At 40.9% G+C, this 17,664-nt stretch overlaps 1 protein-coding gene across 1 annotated transcript in view; it reads right to left on the minus strand.

The window, feature by feature from the left end:
- pcdh7b (protocadherin 7b) overlaps positions 1 to 15,896 on the minus strand; it is a 120,903-nt gene extending 105,007 nt beyond the window's left edge. Inside the window, 1 exon segment of the mRNA XM_079867999.1 lies at positions 12,029 to 15,896. Within this exon segment, the coding sequence (XP_079724125.1) occupies positions 12,029 to 15,115 (3,087 nt within the window). The 5' untranslated portion in view covers positions 15,116 to 15,896.
- Positions 15,897 to 17,664: the final 1,768 nt, after the last annotated feature.

Raw genomic sequence — 17,664 nt, forward strand, 5'->3', positions numbered from 1 at the left:
TCTCTTTACCTCAGTCCTCTTTTCCAGGTTTTAATTCAGGATAGTATCTCTGTGGAGAGCTCAGGTAGACTCTATAAATCTAGCTGGTGAAAATTAAATGGCCATAGACCCAATCTTTGCAGAGGAATTGTTTTCTGCCCATAAAAGACTTTATTAGAGAGGAGTTTGCCTGCCTTTCCCATGTTTCTCTGTGTCTCTGTTAAGGGACACCACAACCAGGGGGACCGGTTCTTGTTTTGCCTGCATCAACTCAGTCAGCTGAGCTTTTCAAAATACATTCCAGGTATTGACTTACTATACTATTGACTCACGGTTGACTTAATTCAATCATATGAACTACTGTTAAAAGGTTTAAGTCAAGATTTTTCATTTGAATTTATTTTATTATTATTATTCAGCAAGGATGCAATCAATAAAAGTAAAGGCTTCTGTATTGTCACAAAAAATATATATTTCAAATAAATGCTGAATCCTAAAAAAAAGGTAGCCTATCATGCTTAACACTAAAATATTAATCAGCACAACTGTTTTCAACTATGATAATAATAAGAACTGCTACTTGAACACCAAATCAGCATAGTATTATGATTTCTGAAGGATCATGAGACCGAAGATTGGGTTAATAATGCTGAAAATTTAGCTTTGCCATAACACGTGTTCATTAAATTTTAAAATGTATTAAAATAAAAAATAAATAAAACATTATTACAAACATTACACATCTTATGTTATTACAAACAGTTAATGGTAACTTTTTGCCCTCTATCCCACACTAAGAAGACATGTTTGATCCAACATATATCTATAAATCCACAAAATCTTCAGAGCGACATAGACAATCTTTAGAGAGACATAGACATGAATTCATGTAAACGAGAGTGCACGAATCAAAAAACATGCCAAAGCATGCTACAAATTTGAGTAACAGAGTTCTGACAGGTTTAAGGCTGGAAAGGGTGTAAGTACATGAAATTTGACATGTTCATTTGTTCACTATAATCAAGCAAATGTAAAGATTGTGCGGGGAATTGTGCCAAGAAGATCGTATTTAACAGATTTATTCCAATCGATATACTATTGACGATTAACTATTTAAAGTTTGAACATTTTATTTATAATCATAACTTATTGGTAAATTAGGGGGTCACAGCAACACTTGGACACTAAGGCCCATTGAAAATTACAGGCTAGGCCTTGGACGGTGGGAATGCCTGGAGGGTAAATTGTGGAAATGAAAGATTATACATAAAGATATGCTCAGATCAATACACGTTGGAAATGAAAATTAGAATTTATGAGTTCACAATAGTATTAAAAACAGTAAAATATCATGTGAAAAAAAAAAAGCAAGTATGATTTAAGTGTGGTTTACATCCTGAAGGCCTTTCTGCTTGAGGTCTCTATAGGAATTTAATTTAACAGTAGTACTATGGAGAAGGCCTTCCTCATGAATATTAATTAGGTTATGAGAATGGACAGTGCAATAAGGTTACAGCACAACCTAATGGATATTTATGATCTAACTAAGCAGCCAGTTGGTGGCGCCACACTTTAAAACACGTTCAGTTAATGCCTTTTGTATATCACTTAATCATTCTTCTTTTATTTTTGCTCAAAGAAACATTTTGTATTTCAGTCTTCTTGGCAGTCAAAATGTGACGTCTCAAAGTTTAATAGGTTTAAGTATTTTGGACTAGTTCATGTTTTTTTTTTCTCTGGATTTAGTCTAATATGGCCTTAATATAACACACACACACACACACACACACACACACACACACTTTGACACCCCGATCATTATTCACAGAGTGAACAAGCACACTTTCATGGCATAACCCACCTTAAATCACAATATAATTCACCTAATCACCCGTCTTATTCCATACTATGGCAAGCGAGGGAGGACACCAGATCACAGCGTCTGAAATTAACATGACTGAAAAGGCCCAGGGGACTCCATAATTCAGCTGATTTTATAACAGCCTCTCATAAACTCCTGAGCGTGACCTTCATTTTTCAAAGGCCGCCCTGCATTCCGTGCACTGACAAGATTTATTGGCCAGCACTAATAGCCTGGTCTCTCTTTGGTGGCCTCTCATCGATATAACGCTTCCTGGCTAGCCGGGTGAGGTGGCATGAGATAATGAATATTTTTGCAGCTTGCTAGTGTTCTGGATTATGTTTGCACGCTCAGGAAAAAAAAAAAAATATAGCATTAAAAACACAGGCACGCTCTCCTAAAGACACATAAGACAACAAAAAAAATTTCTTTGATATTCATAGCCACCAAGACTATTTCAGTTTTTCTCATTTCTTGCGATTTCTGTGTCTGCAGCTTTCTTATTTTCTGAGATCTATTGAAAATCACACTCACACACACAGACACACTCACACGAGCAGACACCTTTCCTCACATGTAGCTAAGTGACAGTGTTCTTGTGATGGAATGGCTGAACCGAAGAGGCCCGTTGCAGCGCATTTTCTCTCTCGCACAAGAACGCACAAACACGCGTACTCACACACAGAGAGAGAGCACCTTGGCCTTGCTCTTGCTCCTGAGATGCAATGCCACACAGCTCTCCCATAACTTGATGGATGGCCGCTGAACCTTCCCTCTCCTGCCTCACACACACACATAATCTCATTTGGGAACGGTCTGGACACACACACAGTTGTAATCTCTTTTTGCGGCTTGCGGAATGACACTGTGGCGAAAGAAATGGAGGACTGGTAGAATCCCGTCAGTCCTTTCCACTTCTTTTTCCATTCCGTTTGAATCCATTTGACTTCAGCCGGATCTCTTCTCCATACAAATGAGGCCTCTGTGATGAGGAGAAGTCTCCTTTACACAAATATGTAAGACTTTGTGCATTATTTATACTGGCCCCAGTGTTTAATCTCCACTTATGCAGTCAAGAGATCACAACTCACTTAATATTTCAGGCCCTCACGCTCGTTGCTAGATGCTTTACAATGGAGAAGAGCAAATGTTAAAAAGACAAATAAACGTCTGGAGACGGATCGTGTGCATGCATATAGGTATAAGCAGCTGATTTTGTGCCTGTGGTGACAGATATGGGTTACGTCTCTTAAAACCATCTGGATTTGGAAAATGATATTACCCGTTTTTAGATGTCAACACACGCAGATGTTTCATTGCGGAATGAAGTTGGCAGTCATTCTTGATGCGTTTTATTTTAGCCCCTAAACATCCATTCATTCAGCCAAAGCAAATCTTGATTGGACGACAGCGACGGTATGTGATGAGAGAGAACTTTGCTGTGTCATCCATAAATTACACTTTTTTTAATTGTGTTTCCTTTCATGAAGGTCTAGTATGACAATTTCATTTGAGTTTCGCAACGGACTTGAGACTTGCTCAACAGGCACATGCTCAAACACAAACACTTGGCTTGATACGCCTGAAGACTTTGAAGTTTGTTCTATCTCTCTCACACAGACACACACAAAGAAACACAAACGTCACCACTGCACAGATATGCATACTGTATATCATAGGCCAGTGGTTCTCAACCTCTTTGTCCCCAACAATATTCCAGCCCTAGTTTTGCTTTGAAAACATATTTAATGTTTAAATATTTAATTAAATATTACATTTATGTAAATTAGCAACTAAAAATAGTGAAAGTTATAAAATGTCAAGCTTCCAGTAGTGATGAATGTTCTTTAGGTATCTCACTCTTTTTTAACCAATGAATTTGCATGACTTTTGCAGTCCTTGTGGTTTACTGGATAAGATTATATCTAAAATCCTCATCCTTATTCCCTATCCAGTAATGTATATATCGAGCTAGCCTCCGTTTTGTTTGACAATACTTCGAACGTCAACCGTGTCCCAACATCGCTTAGAGCACGTTTAAAATTAAAACACTGAATCAAAATTTACGCTATTTACTCTCTTATTAAAGTCCCCCTGTCAATAATTGTATCCCTTAAAACTCAAATTTGATCACCAGTGAAAGAAAATTCTTCATGCCTTAAAATAGATTGAATGTAACTCTACACCCTTGCTTCACTCCGCCACTTGCAGCCCCACCTCCACTCACTCACACCAGCTCAGAGATCCACTCATTGACGATCACACGTTGTCGTGATTGGATACAAGGTAGTTTGTGAGACTGTCTTTAGATCACTGCAGTTTAAAGAGAATATACTCAGCAATGGTGTTGACTTATGAATTTGCACATGTTTTGTCTTAAAGCATATTAAAAACACCACATAGACATATCAACAACATTAAACACTTGATTTTCACCACAGGGACACTTAAAATGTTCCTGATCTTTTGATAGCAAACCCCTGATGTCACAAATCCCTCTTATACTTCAGCCAATCTACTCCAACCACCTCTCATATAAAGACCACTTTTCACGATCCTGATAGATCAATTAAGTTCCGCCCACTGGAAATACATCACACTGCTTAAGTAAAATGGGTTGCAAATGTGCCAAGATGCACCACAAACCACATCAGGCCATGAATAAGAACATAGCACTATTAAAACAAGCAAAAGACCCATCTGAATTTTTCAACCATCTGATCCCTGTTTGTATTCGTTGTGTTGACAGTGAACTATTCCCCTGTGTTAGCCTAGAACAATGTTAAGTTGCTGTGTTTTTTTAAATTTTATTTACAAGCACCACTTAAACACAGACAGGGCAGAGACTGTGAAAACAATTACACAAATATGCACAAAGATGTACATGCAAAGTCACACCAACGCATATATTCACTTCCTATGACCTGAAAATGGCCAGAGAGGCATAATGACATAAAACATATAAATCCAGTAATAAAGAATATGCTGAAATATACACTCAAGCTGTGATCGCAATTCAGATGAATTGCAAGTTGCTGTGTTGCTTAGAAACTAAATAGCCTAAATAAATAATTACTGTTAACTATGTTCTATTTGTTTTGCAGTTCTTTTCACTTCATGAAAGAAAATGTGCATTACAGTTATTTTACTACGGTTATAGGGCTTTCTGCTTTGGATTCTGCCTAAAAAAACACTACATAACTGGAAAAAAATCACTGCAATACACGGCCTCTCATGGCTTATTGCCTTGATAAATTCTTATACTGACAGACACACAAGCGCGTGCATGACAGGCAAAAAAAAACAAAAATGTGCAGTATTACAATGTACGTGTGTGTGTGTGTGTGTGTGTGCACGAGTTGTAATCCAGTGCACCCTGTGAGTTTGAACAATGTCAGAATTGAAGTACAGATGGGGGTTAAGCACACAAGACGATGACACCGGCACTTACAATCAGCACAGCAGCCAACCAATCAAGAGATGATCTCACTTTTTCCCTCCGCTTCAGCCCCTTCTCTTCTATTCCGCCCGCAACTGTCACTTTCATCGTTTTAGCATGATAAATGTTACAAGTGCATCTCCGTAGCTTCAATCAAGACTATTCACATGAAGATTGAGGAACAAGAGACTATGAGAGAGAAGATAATAGAGAATAAAGAGAGGAGGAAGGCGACAGAGGGACTGAGAAAAAGAAAGAGAGGCGAAGAATGAAAGAGAACGAGAGAGACTGCCGGGCACGCTCGAGCTACATCATGCTGTCAACGGGCAGCTGAAAGGATAGATTACTTACAGTAACAGGAGGAAAAAAAGAAATCAAAGAGACGTCGCAGTACTGCTTGTAAAAGTTCAAGTTAAATCACTATAACTGCGCTCCAAAAAGAGGAAGACAAAAAAAAAAAAAAAAGAAATGCTACTGTTTTCTCTGTTAACTTGGCTCTGTGCTGTATCAAAAACAGCTTTTATATTTCTGGCTTGAGTTCCACAGGTCATTTACATTTACTGTTTTACATATGCCCGTGTCAACACAGGGCAGTGGAAGCACAAATAAAACGTTGACCTATGCATGCAAATTAAGAGTTGGCCTCTATTTTCCAAGATGATCTGTGACTTTCCGCTTTTGTTTGGGGATCCAGTTTTGAAGTAAATGAAAAATTCTATGCATATGCTAATTTGCAAAGTATAATATTTGCATATGCATCAATTTCAAAAGTCCCTCTCTTTCTCTCCACATGGAAGTGTGCTGTCTTGAGTCGCATCTGAACCTGTGACAGATTTGGTCAGCGTTGGCCATTCAATGCTGGCGTTGAGCTGACAAGCTCTCCCTAATAACACAGCAATCAAGCCTGCAGCTGATCTAATTCTGTCCTGGGTCTCCATTACCCAGCAATTCCGTGCCATTGCATGGCGTGTTATTTAATGTGACGTGACGACGATGGCGTGTAGTTAATTTTACGCTTCTGTATTGTGATGAATATAATATACGGCTGCTTGTAAATGCAGCTTGATTGCTTCATTGATTGAAGGCTAATTCTCAACTCTGAGGTTACTTGGCAAACATTTTTGAAAATTACCGTAGATAATTATAATCTAATATTTAAAGTTAATTTACTAGAAAATCAAGTATTTATTATTTAAAGGTCATATTCATGTACACGCTCTCCTCGTGCAACTCATAAAAGCACCTTGTATTTAATGAAAATAAGCTTCTGTGATTTGCATGGATGTTTTGCTGGCAGCAATATAAGGTGAACTGCAAAAGCACACAAATAAATATGCTGGAGAAGTGATTGTCATTTGCATGGCCATGTTTATGTATTGCTTGCACATGTCCAAAATGAGTGATGCTTTGGTCCGTCAGGCACATGTATGTAAAACAAATGCAAGCTGGAAAGCGTCGTTAAGGCTGAAACCACAACAGACAAGCCACACTGACCTCAAAAAGACTTACAAATCTCAGCTATATCCGCAGACAAGACTAAGGGCCCTATTTTAACAATCTGAAACGCAAGTATCAAATGCGAAACGCAAGTAACTTTGTGGGCGGATCTCTAGCGCTGTTGCTATTATACCGGCGGGATAAATGACTCTTGCGCCCGACGCAAATCTAAAATGGGTTGGTCTGAAGTAGCTACATTACTCATAGGTGTGGTTTGGGCATAACGTGCAATAAACCAATCAGAGCGCTATCTCACATTCCCTTTAAAAAGCAGGCGCGCTTGTTCCATGGCGGATTGCTATTGTAACGGCGGATTTGCCAGGCGCACACCAGGAGCGGTTCACAGCCGAGGAGACCTACGTTCCCCTCAGGGCCGAAACCCACTCAAATTAGCTTTGGTTAAACAGGCGTATAATAATTTGGGTAAATGTGTAAGCTAGATTTATGCCTATTTTTTTTCACATCATCATGGACACCATAATGATTTCCTTTGTGTGGTAATATTTTTCCTTGTAATTATGTATGGTTTGCAAAAATGGCAACTGCCTGCGTCTGTGTAGATGAGAGAAGCAAAGTGTATGCACGTTGTGCACACGCTACATTATGGCCAAGCATGCGCCCTTAAAATAGCATTTGAATAACGCACCACTGACTTTAGACTAGGTTTTTCCTGGTCTGTGGCGGAATTGTTTTCTGAAACTGCAAAATAGCACCATGGAATGTTTGCGCCGGAACACGCCTCCTCTTTTCGCTGAACCGCACCCGGAAGTGCAAGTTCATTTCCTAATTTACCGACATGTGTCTGTGGAGGGAAAAGTCCGCTGTGCGTTGGGTGTAAAATATGAATGATACATGCGTCGGTATACAAAGTCAATTGCGCTGGGTGCAAGATAGGGCCCTAAATATGGAGACGGATTAGTACAAACCAAACTATTTTGCGCTCTCAAAAAAAGAGCAGAAAAAAAAAAAAAACTGCTAGTCAATGACAGATATTTGATTCAAATGTTGATCTTGGCTCAAAATAATGAGGCTGTTAACCCCAGCCCTATTTGTACAAAATAGGCCAGAATCATGTTCTTCTGTGATTGACACTCATGCTGTTCAAATTGCATTTAGTCTCCTCTGATCTAGAGAGTTATGGAATCAGGGGGAATTATTAAAGACTGTGTTTTTGATGGTTTAATCCATGAACAATTATACAGTCTTTTTTCAGTAAATTTCACCTCTGTGTCTTTGGAGCGCTGAAGCATAAAGCTAAACTCTATCAAATTTGCAGACAGTAAGATGAGAAATAAAAAATAAAAAAACACTCTCCCATCCCATCAGAGAGATTATCTGTGTTCAAACCAGCTGAATGAGGCCTATATAAATGCAATAAAGGCATTAACCAGCAGCTGAAAACAGTGTTACTAACAGCAAACAACCAGATATACTCTTTCAGAGAATGGCAAAGAAAAGCATGAGGTGTTGATAACTGTGAAACACCTTGATATATTACCTTTCTGTCTTGCAGGAAGGTAGCGTCTCCCCCCTGCATTAGGTTAAATTAACAACAGCTTGAATGTCTCATGTGCAACGGGACATGGAAACACTAGTATTGTCCGGTTACCTGTCTGGGGCGACCGGCGCGGTGTAGTTTCTGCTATCAAGACCGAAGATGTTGGGTGTGTGTGTGTGTGTGTGTGTGTGTGAGTTTCTGTGTGTAAGGACATTAGGGGGATGTAGGTAACATGAAACCAGACCACACATTTATGAGGCCACTGCACTCGATCCCTCTCAACACTTACTCACACACACACACACACACACTAACATAGAGAACAGTAGAGACCTTTCTCTAGCCTGTTAACAGGGCCCTCTTTCTAGTTCCTGTCTCTTTTAGCCTTTCCTCCACTAGAGAGAAAAAGGAGAGAGGAAGGGGAAAAGAGAGAGCATCTCAGATGTCAGACCACAAGAAATGAAATCAAACACGATCAAAAAGAGCCGGGCCTTTTCACAAGGAGAAAAACACAGGTAGTTTTCATGGATGACTTCACCAGAGGGAATTGTTCTGTGAAGAGAAAATGAATCTTGTCCAGAAAACTAGCTATTTCGAGTCTGTTACAAGACATCATTAATAATACCACTGTATGTTCCCCATCATTAATTTAAAAGCTTCATGTACATTCAGATAACAATGAGGTCATGTGACCTGTTCTGAATCTGTATCACTATATATCTTATATTTTTTCTATATCTAATTTATCTAATTTTACCATCCAACAGAAAGTTAAACGCTACCTAAAATTACTGAGCATTACTGGAAACCCACTTAATAAAAAATAAATTTTACACAACAGCTATATTTAATACAGTTACATTAAAAATAATTACAACGAAAAATAATTACAACACATGTTTTTTTCAGCGTTGAGAATAGCAATTGAGCGCATGAATGGAATAACCAATCAGATGTGTTTCATTAAGTCATTGCGTAGAAGAAATCCACTCAAAATGCAGTTTTTGTTCAGCGCAAGCTCACTGGTTGAGTTTATGCTTTTGCAAATACTCTCACAGGACCTCTCACACTCTTATAACAAACAAGATCTATATAGTTAAATGTAGTCAGCTTTATTGATTGTAATAGTAGTTTTCATGAGAGCACAAAAGTGAAGTGATTGAAAGCTTGGAAAGTGCTCTTTCCTCACTTTCTGTGTGTATACTATTCACAATTTGAATAAAAGTTGTATTTTTCATGTAGCTAACTAATGGCCATGTAAACACTGCAATGTTTTAGGAGTGGCAACTGCATTTAAATGCAGGAGTGAATATGCTAAATTATAGTTCAGTGTGTGAGTCACTGGCGAAAAATTGATGACTGACATAGTGATAGCAATAGCAACATTTTGGTGTCTTGTGGCTGTGAACAAGAAGCATGATGCGACATTTTAATCCATTCGGTGGTCACTATTTTTGACAAAAATAATACTATTGACCAAAGACATGTGTTTGGTAATTGTACTGCTTTTAAACCGTGTTCTCATTGGACCAGTTTGGATTTGTAATCTACATAATTAGATAATCTACATAATGCCCCCTTACCCACCCCAATCATAGAAAAAAAAATAAAAAATAATTATATTAAGCAAACTTAATAATCAAAATTACAATATTAATGGAAATAATCACCAATTATGTTTTCTGTGCTTAACACAGCTGTACTTAAATCTTACAGCATTATGACACTCATCAAATCAGTGATTCATCAAGAATTAGTGCTTTGAGTCCATTATGAGTGTGCCTGGCACATTTTCCCTTCATGATGAGTGACAGAGGCAAAAAAAAAAAAAAAAAAGAGAGATTGGGAAGGAAGGTAAATACAGATAAAAAGAATTTTAAAAGGGGGGAGAAATTAAGGTCATCATAAAAGTAAAAAAAAAAAAAAAAAAAAAAGGCTTCTCCTTTTCTCCTTACAAAACCAAGCTGGGAATAAATTAGGCTCAAAAATGAAATTCTAATGACTTCTCTTTATAAAGTATTTGATATAGACTATTATGCTATCTTAATGGGATTTTGCAAGGGCATGTTGGCTACTCCTGATAACACTCAATAAAACATCTAAAGAGCTCCTCTTAAATTGTCAGCAGGGACGTACGTAATGACGCTGGACTTGATCTCGCTTCTTGCCAAGGACGTTGTAATTGCAAACTGGTAATAGTGTAGAACCCTTTTGCTCGGCACCCTGTGAAAGTCTGCTGCATTTAAATGGACAAACAAATGGACGGATCATACAAAGCACTGCAGCTTTCAAATAAAAAGTGAATAAATAAGTATCTAAGCGGAGTACTTGGACACACAATACATGCGGCGGGGCAGCAAATGGAGGCTGTACGTTAAATATGCATGAGATGTCCCAAAGATAAAGGCATCAGTACTCCTTTCGTGGAGAAGTGCAGACACCTAAACAGCCCATCAGAGGGCTGTTCAAGAGGGTAGAAAAAAGGGAGAGAGATCAAATAAATACAGGACAGACTTGTCAAAAGAATAAAAAAAGCTGTGCAAGGAGCCACAATTTGTGAGGAAGAAAAAAAAAACATAATGAGAAAAGAGAAACAAGTGGGATATTGGATGGAGGAAGCAGGCATTCAAATGGAGAGTAGGTGATTCTAAATGCACAGTGGGGGGGAAAAATAAAAAAAGCGTGACCCAGAGAAGATATGTACAGTACATCAGAAGATCCTATGAAATGAGTGAGGGTGTGTAAGAGAGAGAAAAGGCTATCTTGTGGCTTGAGTTTAGAAAGGGCATTGTTTTGGAATGCAAGGGAGGACACTACTTACAGCATGTTAGATAGGAATCAATAATGCATTATCCACCTTAGAAAACACATGAAACAACAGGGCAAGTGTTCTTTTCCTGGCAAATCTGGACAATGAAAGGGCTGGCTTCATTTTGAATTAACCTCACCAAGCACTGAAGCGCTCTACAGGACATGGAACAATAATGATATAAATTGATTATTTCACACGTGTGCCATAGAATTTAGAAAGCCATTTTATGGCTGCTGTAACAAAGGGCATGTTATGCTTTAAATAATGGAATAAATGACGAGGACAGTACAAGAGCTATTGGGTAAAAATAACGACAAGAGAATGTGAGATAAGAAAGAGAGAGAGTGAGCAATGAGGCCAGATTTCACTGCTAGGTCACTGAATTTGCCTAGACACACAAGCGCACAGGAATGTTAAATGTGACCTCCTCCCCAGATGTTCCCAGTCTGTTCGGATATGCACATTTAAACATGACACCACAACTAACATTCCACCTTTTTCAATCTTTTCTCCTTCTGCTTCATCTCACTATCCTGCCCCCCTCCCAGGAAGAGAAAGAACTAACCATTCGATCCTCTGATGCACACACACACACACACAGACGAATGTCATCATCTGCCCTACAACTACACTAAAAGATGTGCCAATGTGTCCACAGCGTGGCCTCGGCACCCCGGGTGGCCCAGCGGAAATGATATCCCTGACTGAAGAATGCCTTCATGTCGCTTTTAGCATTACATCTAAATGGCACTATGAGGCGAAGCAGGTCGATACAGGGAAACAGAAGCATTGGCTAAAAATACATATATCCAGCATGATAGTATTACAGTGTAGGCTGAATAGTGTTGGTGTTTATAGACACTCAGATAAAAGCTTGAAGATTCAAGTATAAAAAATGCGATTGGTATCATAGATTAAAATGATAAAAGATATGGTTCATACCTGTTTGTTGTACTTGTTGATGGTTTGGCTACTGTAGTCAGAACAGTGGTCTGATCCGATGGATATGTTATCTCCAGTGCCGACAAATGTGTTGGCCGGTGGCAGGTCCTGAACAGCCTGGTGCTTTTTTCCCGCTGTGGGCGACTGAGGGTGCAGCTGAACGGTGGGCAAGGGTGAGCTGGATTTGTAATGGCGGGCAAGATCTGGGCTTCCGGGGCCACCGTTGACGGACCGATAGCGGCCCATTCCTGGACTGTCTGACAGTTTCTCATTAACGCCATCATAACGCTGCCCATTTGGCTTGGATGCCTCTACCGTGACAATGCTGCTATATAAAGGCTGTTTGGACTTTTTCTTATTCTTGTCCTTCTTAGGTTTCTTGCCTTTATCATGTTGCTGAGGTGTGAAGAAATCCTCATGGTCTTTCTTTCCAGCCTCGTATCCGTTCTTGTTCTTGGGACGGCAGTAGCGGAACATGACGACCACCAGGATGATAAGAATGACAGTCATGATGCCTGACACAACCCCTATGGCGATGCTCAGCCGTTGCTTTCCCAAGTCATAATTGGGGTCTCCTGCAATGTCAGCACTGAGCGGTGTACCAAGACTTTTGGCAACTTGTGCCTCTACAATAGTGGCGTTAGAGAGTGTTTCATTGACGTAGATGTGGACTAGTGTGGTGGTGCTTTGCGACGGAACCCCACTGTCATTCACTTGCACAACCAGGCGATGAAGGCCAAAGTGTTTTTGCTCTAGTTTGCCAACTAATGAGATTACTCCAGTCCAAGAGTCAATTTCAAACAACTTAAACGGATTGCCGCCAACTATTCTGTAGCTGAGGTTAGCATTAACACCTGTGTCGGAATCGGTAGCTGAGACAGTCCTCACCACCGTCCTTATATTGCTAGAAGGAGGAAGCAGTGTGTATGAGCTATTCATTGGAAAAGTAACAGTGGGAGGATTGTCATTTACATCCATTACAGAGAGAGACACCGTGGCTATAGCTGACCGGGGCGGATCACCTCCATCAACAGCTTTGACACGGAACGAATATGTGTTTTTTTGCTCACGGTCAAATGCCATGTTTGAGAAGATGGTCCCTGTGTTGTTGTCAATGGAGAAAATGTCTTCTTCTTCCTCAATGTATAGACTCATGTCTGCATTTTGTCCTTTGTCGGCATCCATGACCGTTATCATGCCAACGGGGCTGTTTGGTTGCCGGTTTTCCGGTATGTAGAAAGTGAACACATCCTGCATGAACTTTGGTTCGTTGTCATTTTTATCCGCCACCAGGACTACCACAGTGGCTGAGCCCTGCAGAACAGGCATGCCTTTGTCTTTGGCGATAACTTTGAACTCATATCGTTCCGTCTGCTCCCTGTCAAGTATGGTGTTAACACGGATGTCACCGGTGTCTGCATCAATGGAAAATATTCCGTTCACAGAGGAGTCCAGGGAGTAAGAGATCTCTGCATTTTTGCCACTGTCTGCATCTAAAGCCAATACAGTGACGACACGCTCACCTGGAGCATTGTTTTCAGGAAATGAAACTTCCATTGTGCTTTTGCTAAAAACTGGTGGATTGTCATTCATGTCCCCCACTTTCACTATTAATGAATTGTTGCTAGAGAGACTAGGGCTCCCAGAGTCAACAGCAACAATGACCACGTTATACTCCTGCACTGCTTCATAATCAAGGAGTGCTGACGTATGGAGAAAGTACTTCTTTTTATTCATTTCACCCTCAACCTCACTAGCAGGTTTAAGCTGAAATGGAACATCGCCCACTACGGTGCACGTCACTATACCATTTGGTCCTTTATCTCGGTCTGACACTTGGACTAAAGCAATGGGTGTATCGACAATCACATCCTCCGCCACATTAGCCACTCCGTCTTTGAGAAAAATGCGTCCGATTTTTCGGATGTCGATATTGGGGACATTGTCATTTTCGTCTTTGATATTGATGACCACTGTCGCCTTGTCAGTCTTAGGAGGCTGACCGCGGTCACGTGCCATGACTGTGAAGCGAAGCTGGCTCACGTCTTCTCGGTCGATTCGGTGCAAAACACTGAGCCAGCCAGTGCTCTCATCTAGCCGCAGCAGTCGTCGCACTGACTCTGTGGCTGCTCCGAAAACATACTCAATCTGTCCATTGACGCCAACATCAGTGTCGCCCGCTTTTAGCTGGAGTATGGGGGCACCTGGGGAGCTGTTTTCTGGCAGGTCTGCCTCATAAACACTCTTCTCAAAGCGTGGGTTGTTATCATTTACATCTGTAATCATTACCCTAAGAATGGCTTGGGAGGAGCGTGGGGGGTCGCCCCCATCTCTAACGCGCAGAGTCAGCTCATAGGAGTCGCGTTGTTCTCTGTCCAGTGCCCCTTTGATAATAAGCTGCGGCTGCTTCTCTCCGTCTGTGGTGTCAGCAACTTGAAGTTCAAAGACGCTGCTACGGCTCGCCCCCTCGTCGAATCTCCGCTTGCCCGAGTGAGTGTCAACACTGCCGGAGCCGGAAGTTCCGATCCGTCTGACAGAGCTCTCGCCGTTGTCCTGAATTAACTCGTATCGCTCAATTCCATTCCGACCGAAATCTCTGTCGGTGGCCGTGGGTAGGAGATAAAGTGTGCCAATGGGTCTGTTCTCCTCAACGGAGAGGGTGAGAACAGGTGAGGGGAAAGACGGCGTGTTGTCGTTTATGTCTAAAATAATCACTTTGCCCTCATATAGATCAACCCAGCTCTGCGCGGGTCCTATCATGGATACTTCGAAATCTATAAAACATTCGTTCTCATCAAAAATCATTTGACACTGCGGCAGCTTTTCGCGGTCTATCCGCCGCTCGTTCGTGCTCAGGTCTCCGGTCATGTTATCAATTTTGAAGTACTCGGAACCGGATTCTAAGGTATAAGTCACATCCATGCCAGCCGCGATGCTGAGGTCCGCGGCTACATTGCCTACTCGGACATCGGCAGGACCCTCCTCAGCCAAGCGGTACCGGAGCACTTGCTTGGCTGCGGGCTGACTCAGCAGCTGCAGAATAAGAAAGCAGTATCTTAAATAGTCCACAATGACCGTAGTCCTCATTGTTCCTCGCAGATTTTCCAGCTAAACTGAATGATAGTTTTGTTTAACAGTTTTTTTCTCCTCCTTCTCGCTTGTGTTAAAACGCCTGTTTCTCACTGCATGCGTTTTCACAACCGGATAGCTCTCTGTGGTTACCAAACTCATGCAGAATAGCGCATTTCTGTTATTTTTTCCCCTCTCAGACTAGGCTCGCGCTATTCCTTTTTTGGATTTGTCCATCAAAAATATACACAACACTGACAGAAAGTATTCACAAATTCATTCAATATTAAGCTTGAAACAAACATGCCAAAATTACTTGCTGAGACTACTCCGTCTTTGCCATGGCTTGACATCGCCGAGTCTTCATTAAAGGCAGCGAAGCCAGATATTCAATCCAATGCGCAGTCAATTCATGAGGTTTTAAATCCAGCTTTCCCAGATGCCAGTTCTCCGCTCCAGATGATATCCCACCAATACGGATTAGAAACTGAAATATCAGAACTTCTTGTTATACGGATAAAGCCGCAGACGATCTGTCCTCTCCGTGTGCCGTGTCCGCGCGCACAGATTTCTCCAGTCCACTCAGCTTAATAGTTCTCTCACTTGCACCAGAGAAAAAAAAAATCTCCGCAGTGCCACTGTGCTGTTCAGCCTTAAGGCAAAATGCAAAACTGTGCAACAACGGAGTTATGATCCTGGCAGAGATGCTAGGAATGTGGTTTTAAAATTCCAGCGCGAGGACGGTCCCTCTGTCCAGCGCGCGCCTCTCACCTGCAGCAGAAGCGCGTGTGTATCTGCCGCACTCTGCGCGCGAGTCTCTCTCTCGCTCACTCACTCTCTCCCTCTCTCTCTCTCTCTCTCTCCACCCCCTGTGCGACAAACAAGGCTCAACTTGATCGCTTAGTTCTACTGTTTGAGGAGTGTCTCTTCTTTTTTGTTCGCAAGGGCATCTTATTGCAAAATAGTGTCATTTACTGTCCAGAAATGAGCATTTGGAGACTGTTGGAGGTTTTACTGTGCGAAATATTAAATGCCTTCCAGAGGGACTGTATTTTTTTTTTTTTTTTAAATGAATTATATTTTTGCTGAGGTCGGATGGTGTCGCGCAAACTAAAACTGCCTAGCCAACCGTCAACTATCTAAAATATGTTTCAAATATTTTTGCGATGAATCTATAATAAAGTGATAAATTATAACGACAGTATGTTTTATCGCTGGAGTGCGCGTGCCTCATAACGGAACTGTTGCTACGGTTACAAACAAGACTATTTAGCACATTTTGACTAGTTTGTGTCTAATCTAACTTTATGGAAGCACGTATTATTTAATGCAAAATGCGTACTTTTAAATCGCCTATGTAGGCTATTTTACGCAATCATATTTTAATTGGGATATCTTATAGTAGAAGTGGTTTATAGTTTGATAGCATATGTTATTTATTTTAACAAATAGTAACGTGCCAGCATATTTACTTAACCATCCCGTAATACATTCACCTCAATCATTCGATTTTAAAAAGAAGTAGTAGTACAATCTGGTTTTGTTCACACCCCAAACCACTCCGTGCGTCCCAGATCATCTCGGTTACGGTGCCCACTGTGGCTTTCCTGGTCTTTTAGAGTATGTGTGTTTTCGTTCGTGTGATGTTTTCTTCGGCAGAAGTATGCGTTGAGCTCTTCTACTACATACTCACGCTTTTCCATCTGTTATGGGATTTTTGCGCAGAAAAGGCACCACGGACAGCGATCGACGCTCGGTTGACTCACCGGTGCAAAGGAGTGAGAGAGTGAGTGCGGTGACTCTCCGAGACCAGAACTCTGACCATCAAATCCACAGCGCAGAGCTTCGGTTTTATATAGTCTACCTCTTTTAATAAGTACCATTCGCGTTCCCGTTTGGTGCTGTATGAAATGTATCTAGTAAAGCATTTAATCCGTAAACACTTGTTCGAGGAAATAATTCCTGCAAACAGTTGTTGTTTTTTTCTCTCTCTCTTTTTTTATTTATTTTATTTTATTTTGCACTTTGCAAAACTGTGGAGAGGAGGGTTTCGGGGGAGATGTGTGCGGGTTTGCCCAGCTAAGAGAGCCGAGCTGAGCTGTGACTGGACCAGAGATGCCGCCTGCAGAAGGAAGCCCCGCTATTCAGAATGTGAACAGTGCGCCATATGTCGCTACACAGCGCCCTCTGTTGTCCTCTTAAAATTATACTGAGCAAATTAGTCATTACTGCATATGTTGAGCTAGTGTTGTAGTATGTGCAAAGCGGGGTTTCATAATATATCTGCATAGACTGTCGTCTATCTACTCTCTTTCAATTTTTGAGTCACATTCGGGCACCATTTTAACTCCTATTCCCTGCAGTCCGTTTCTCATTTAAAAGTACTGTCACTCATTAGGACGTTAATGACATTTGAAATGAGTGCTTTCAAAAGCCACTAGAGGGTGTTACCCTTTTTAGTGTGGAGAGCACGGAAGTTAAGAGGTCAACTTTTTAATATAGAGTCACTAATTTCTTGGCTCCTCTCAGGTGGATGTTAAAATAGATTTTTTTTTTATATTCTTTTG

This window comes from Squalius cephalus (assembly GCF_949319135.1).
Source record: "Squalius cephalus genome assembly, chromosome: 3".
In the NCBI taxonomy this organism is placed as follows: Eukaryota; Metazoa; Chordata; class Actinopteri; order Cypriniformes; family Leuciscidae; genus Squalius; species Squalius cephalus.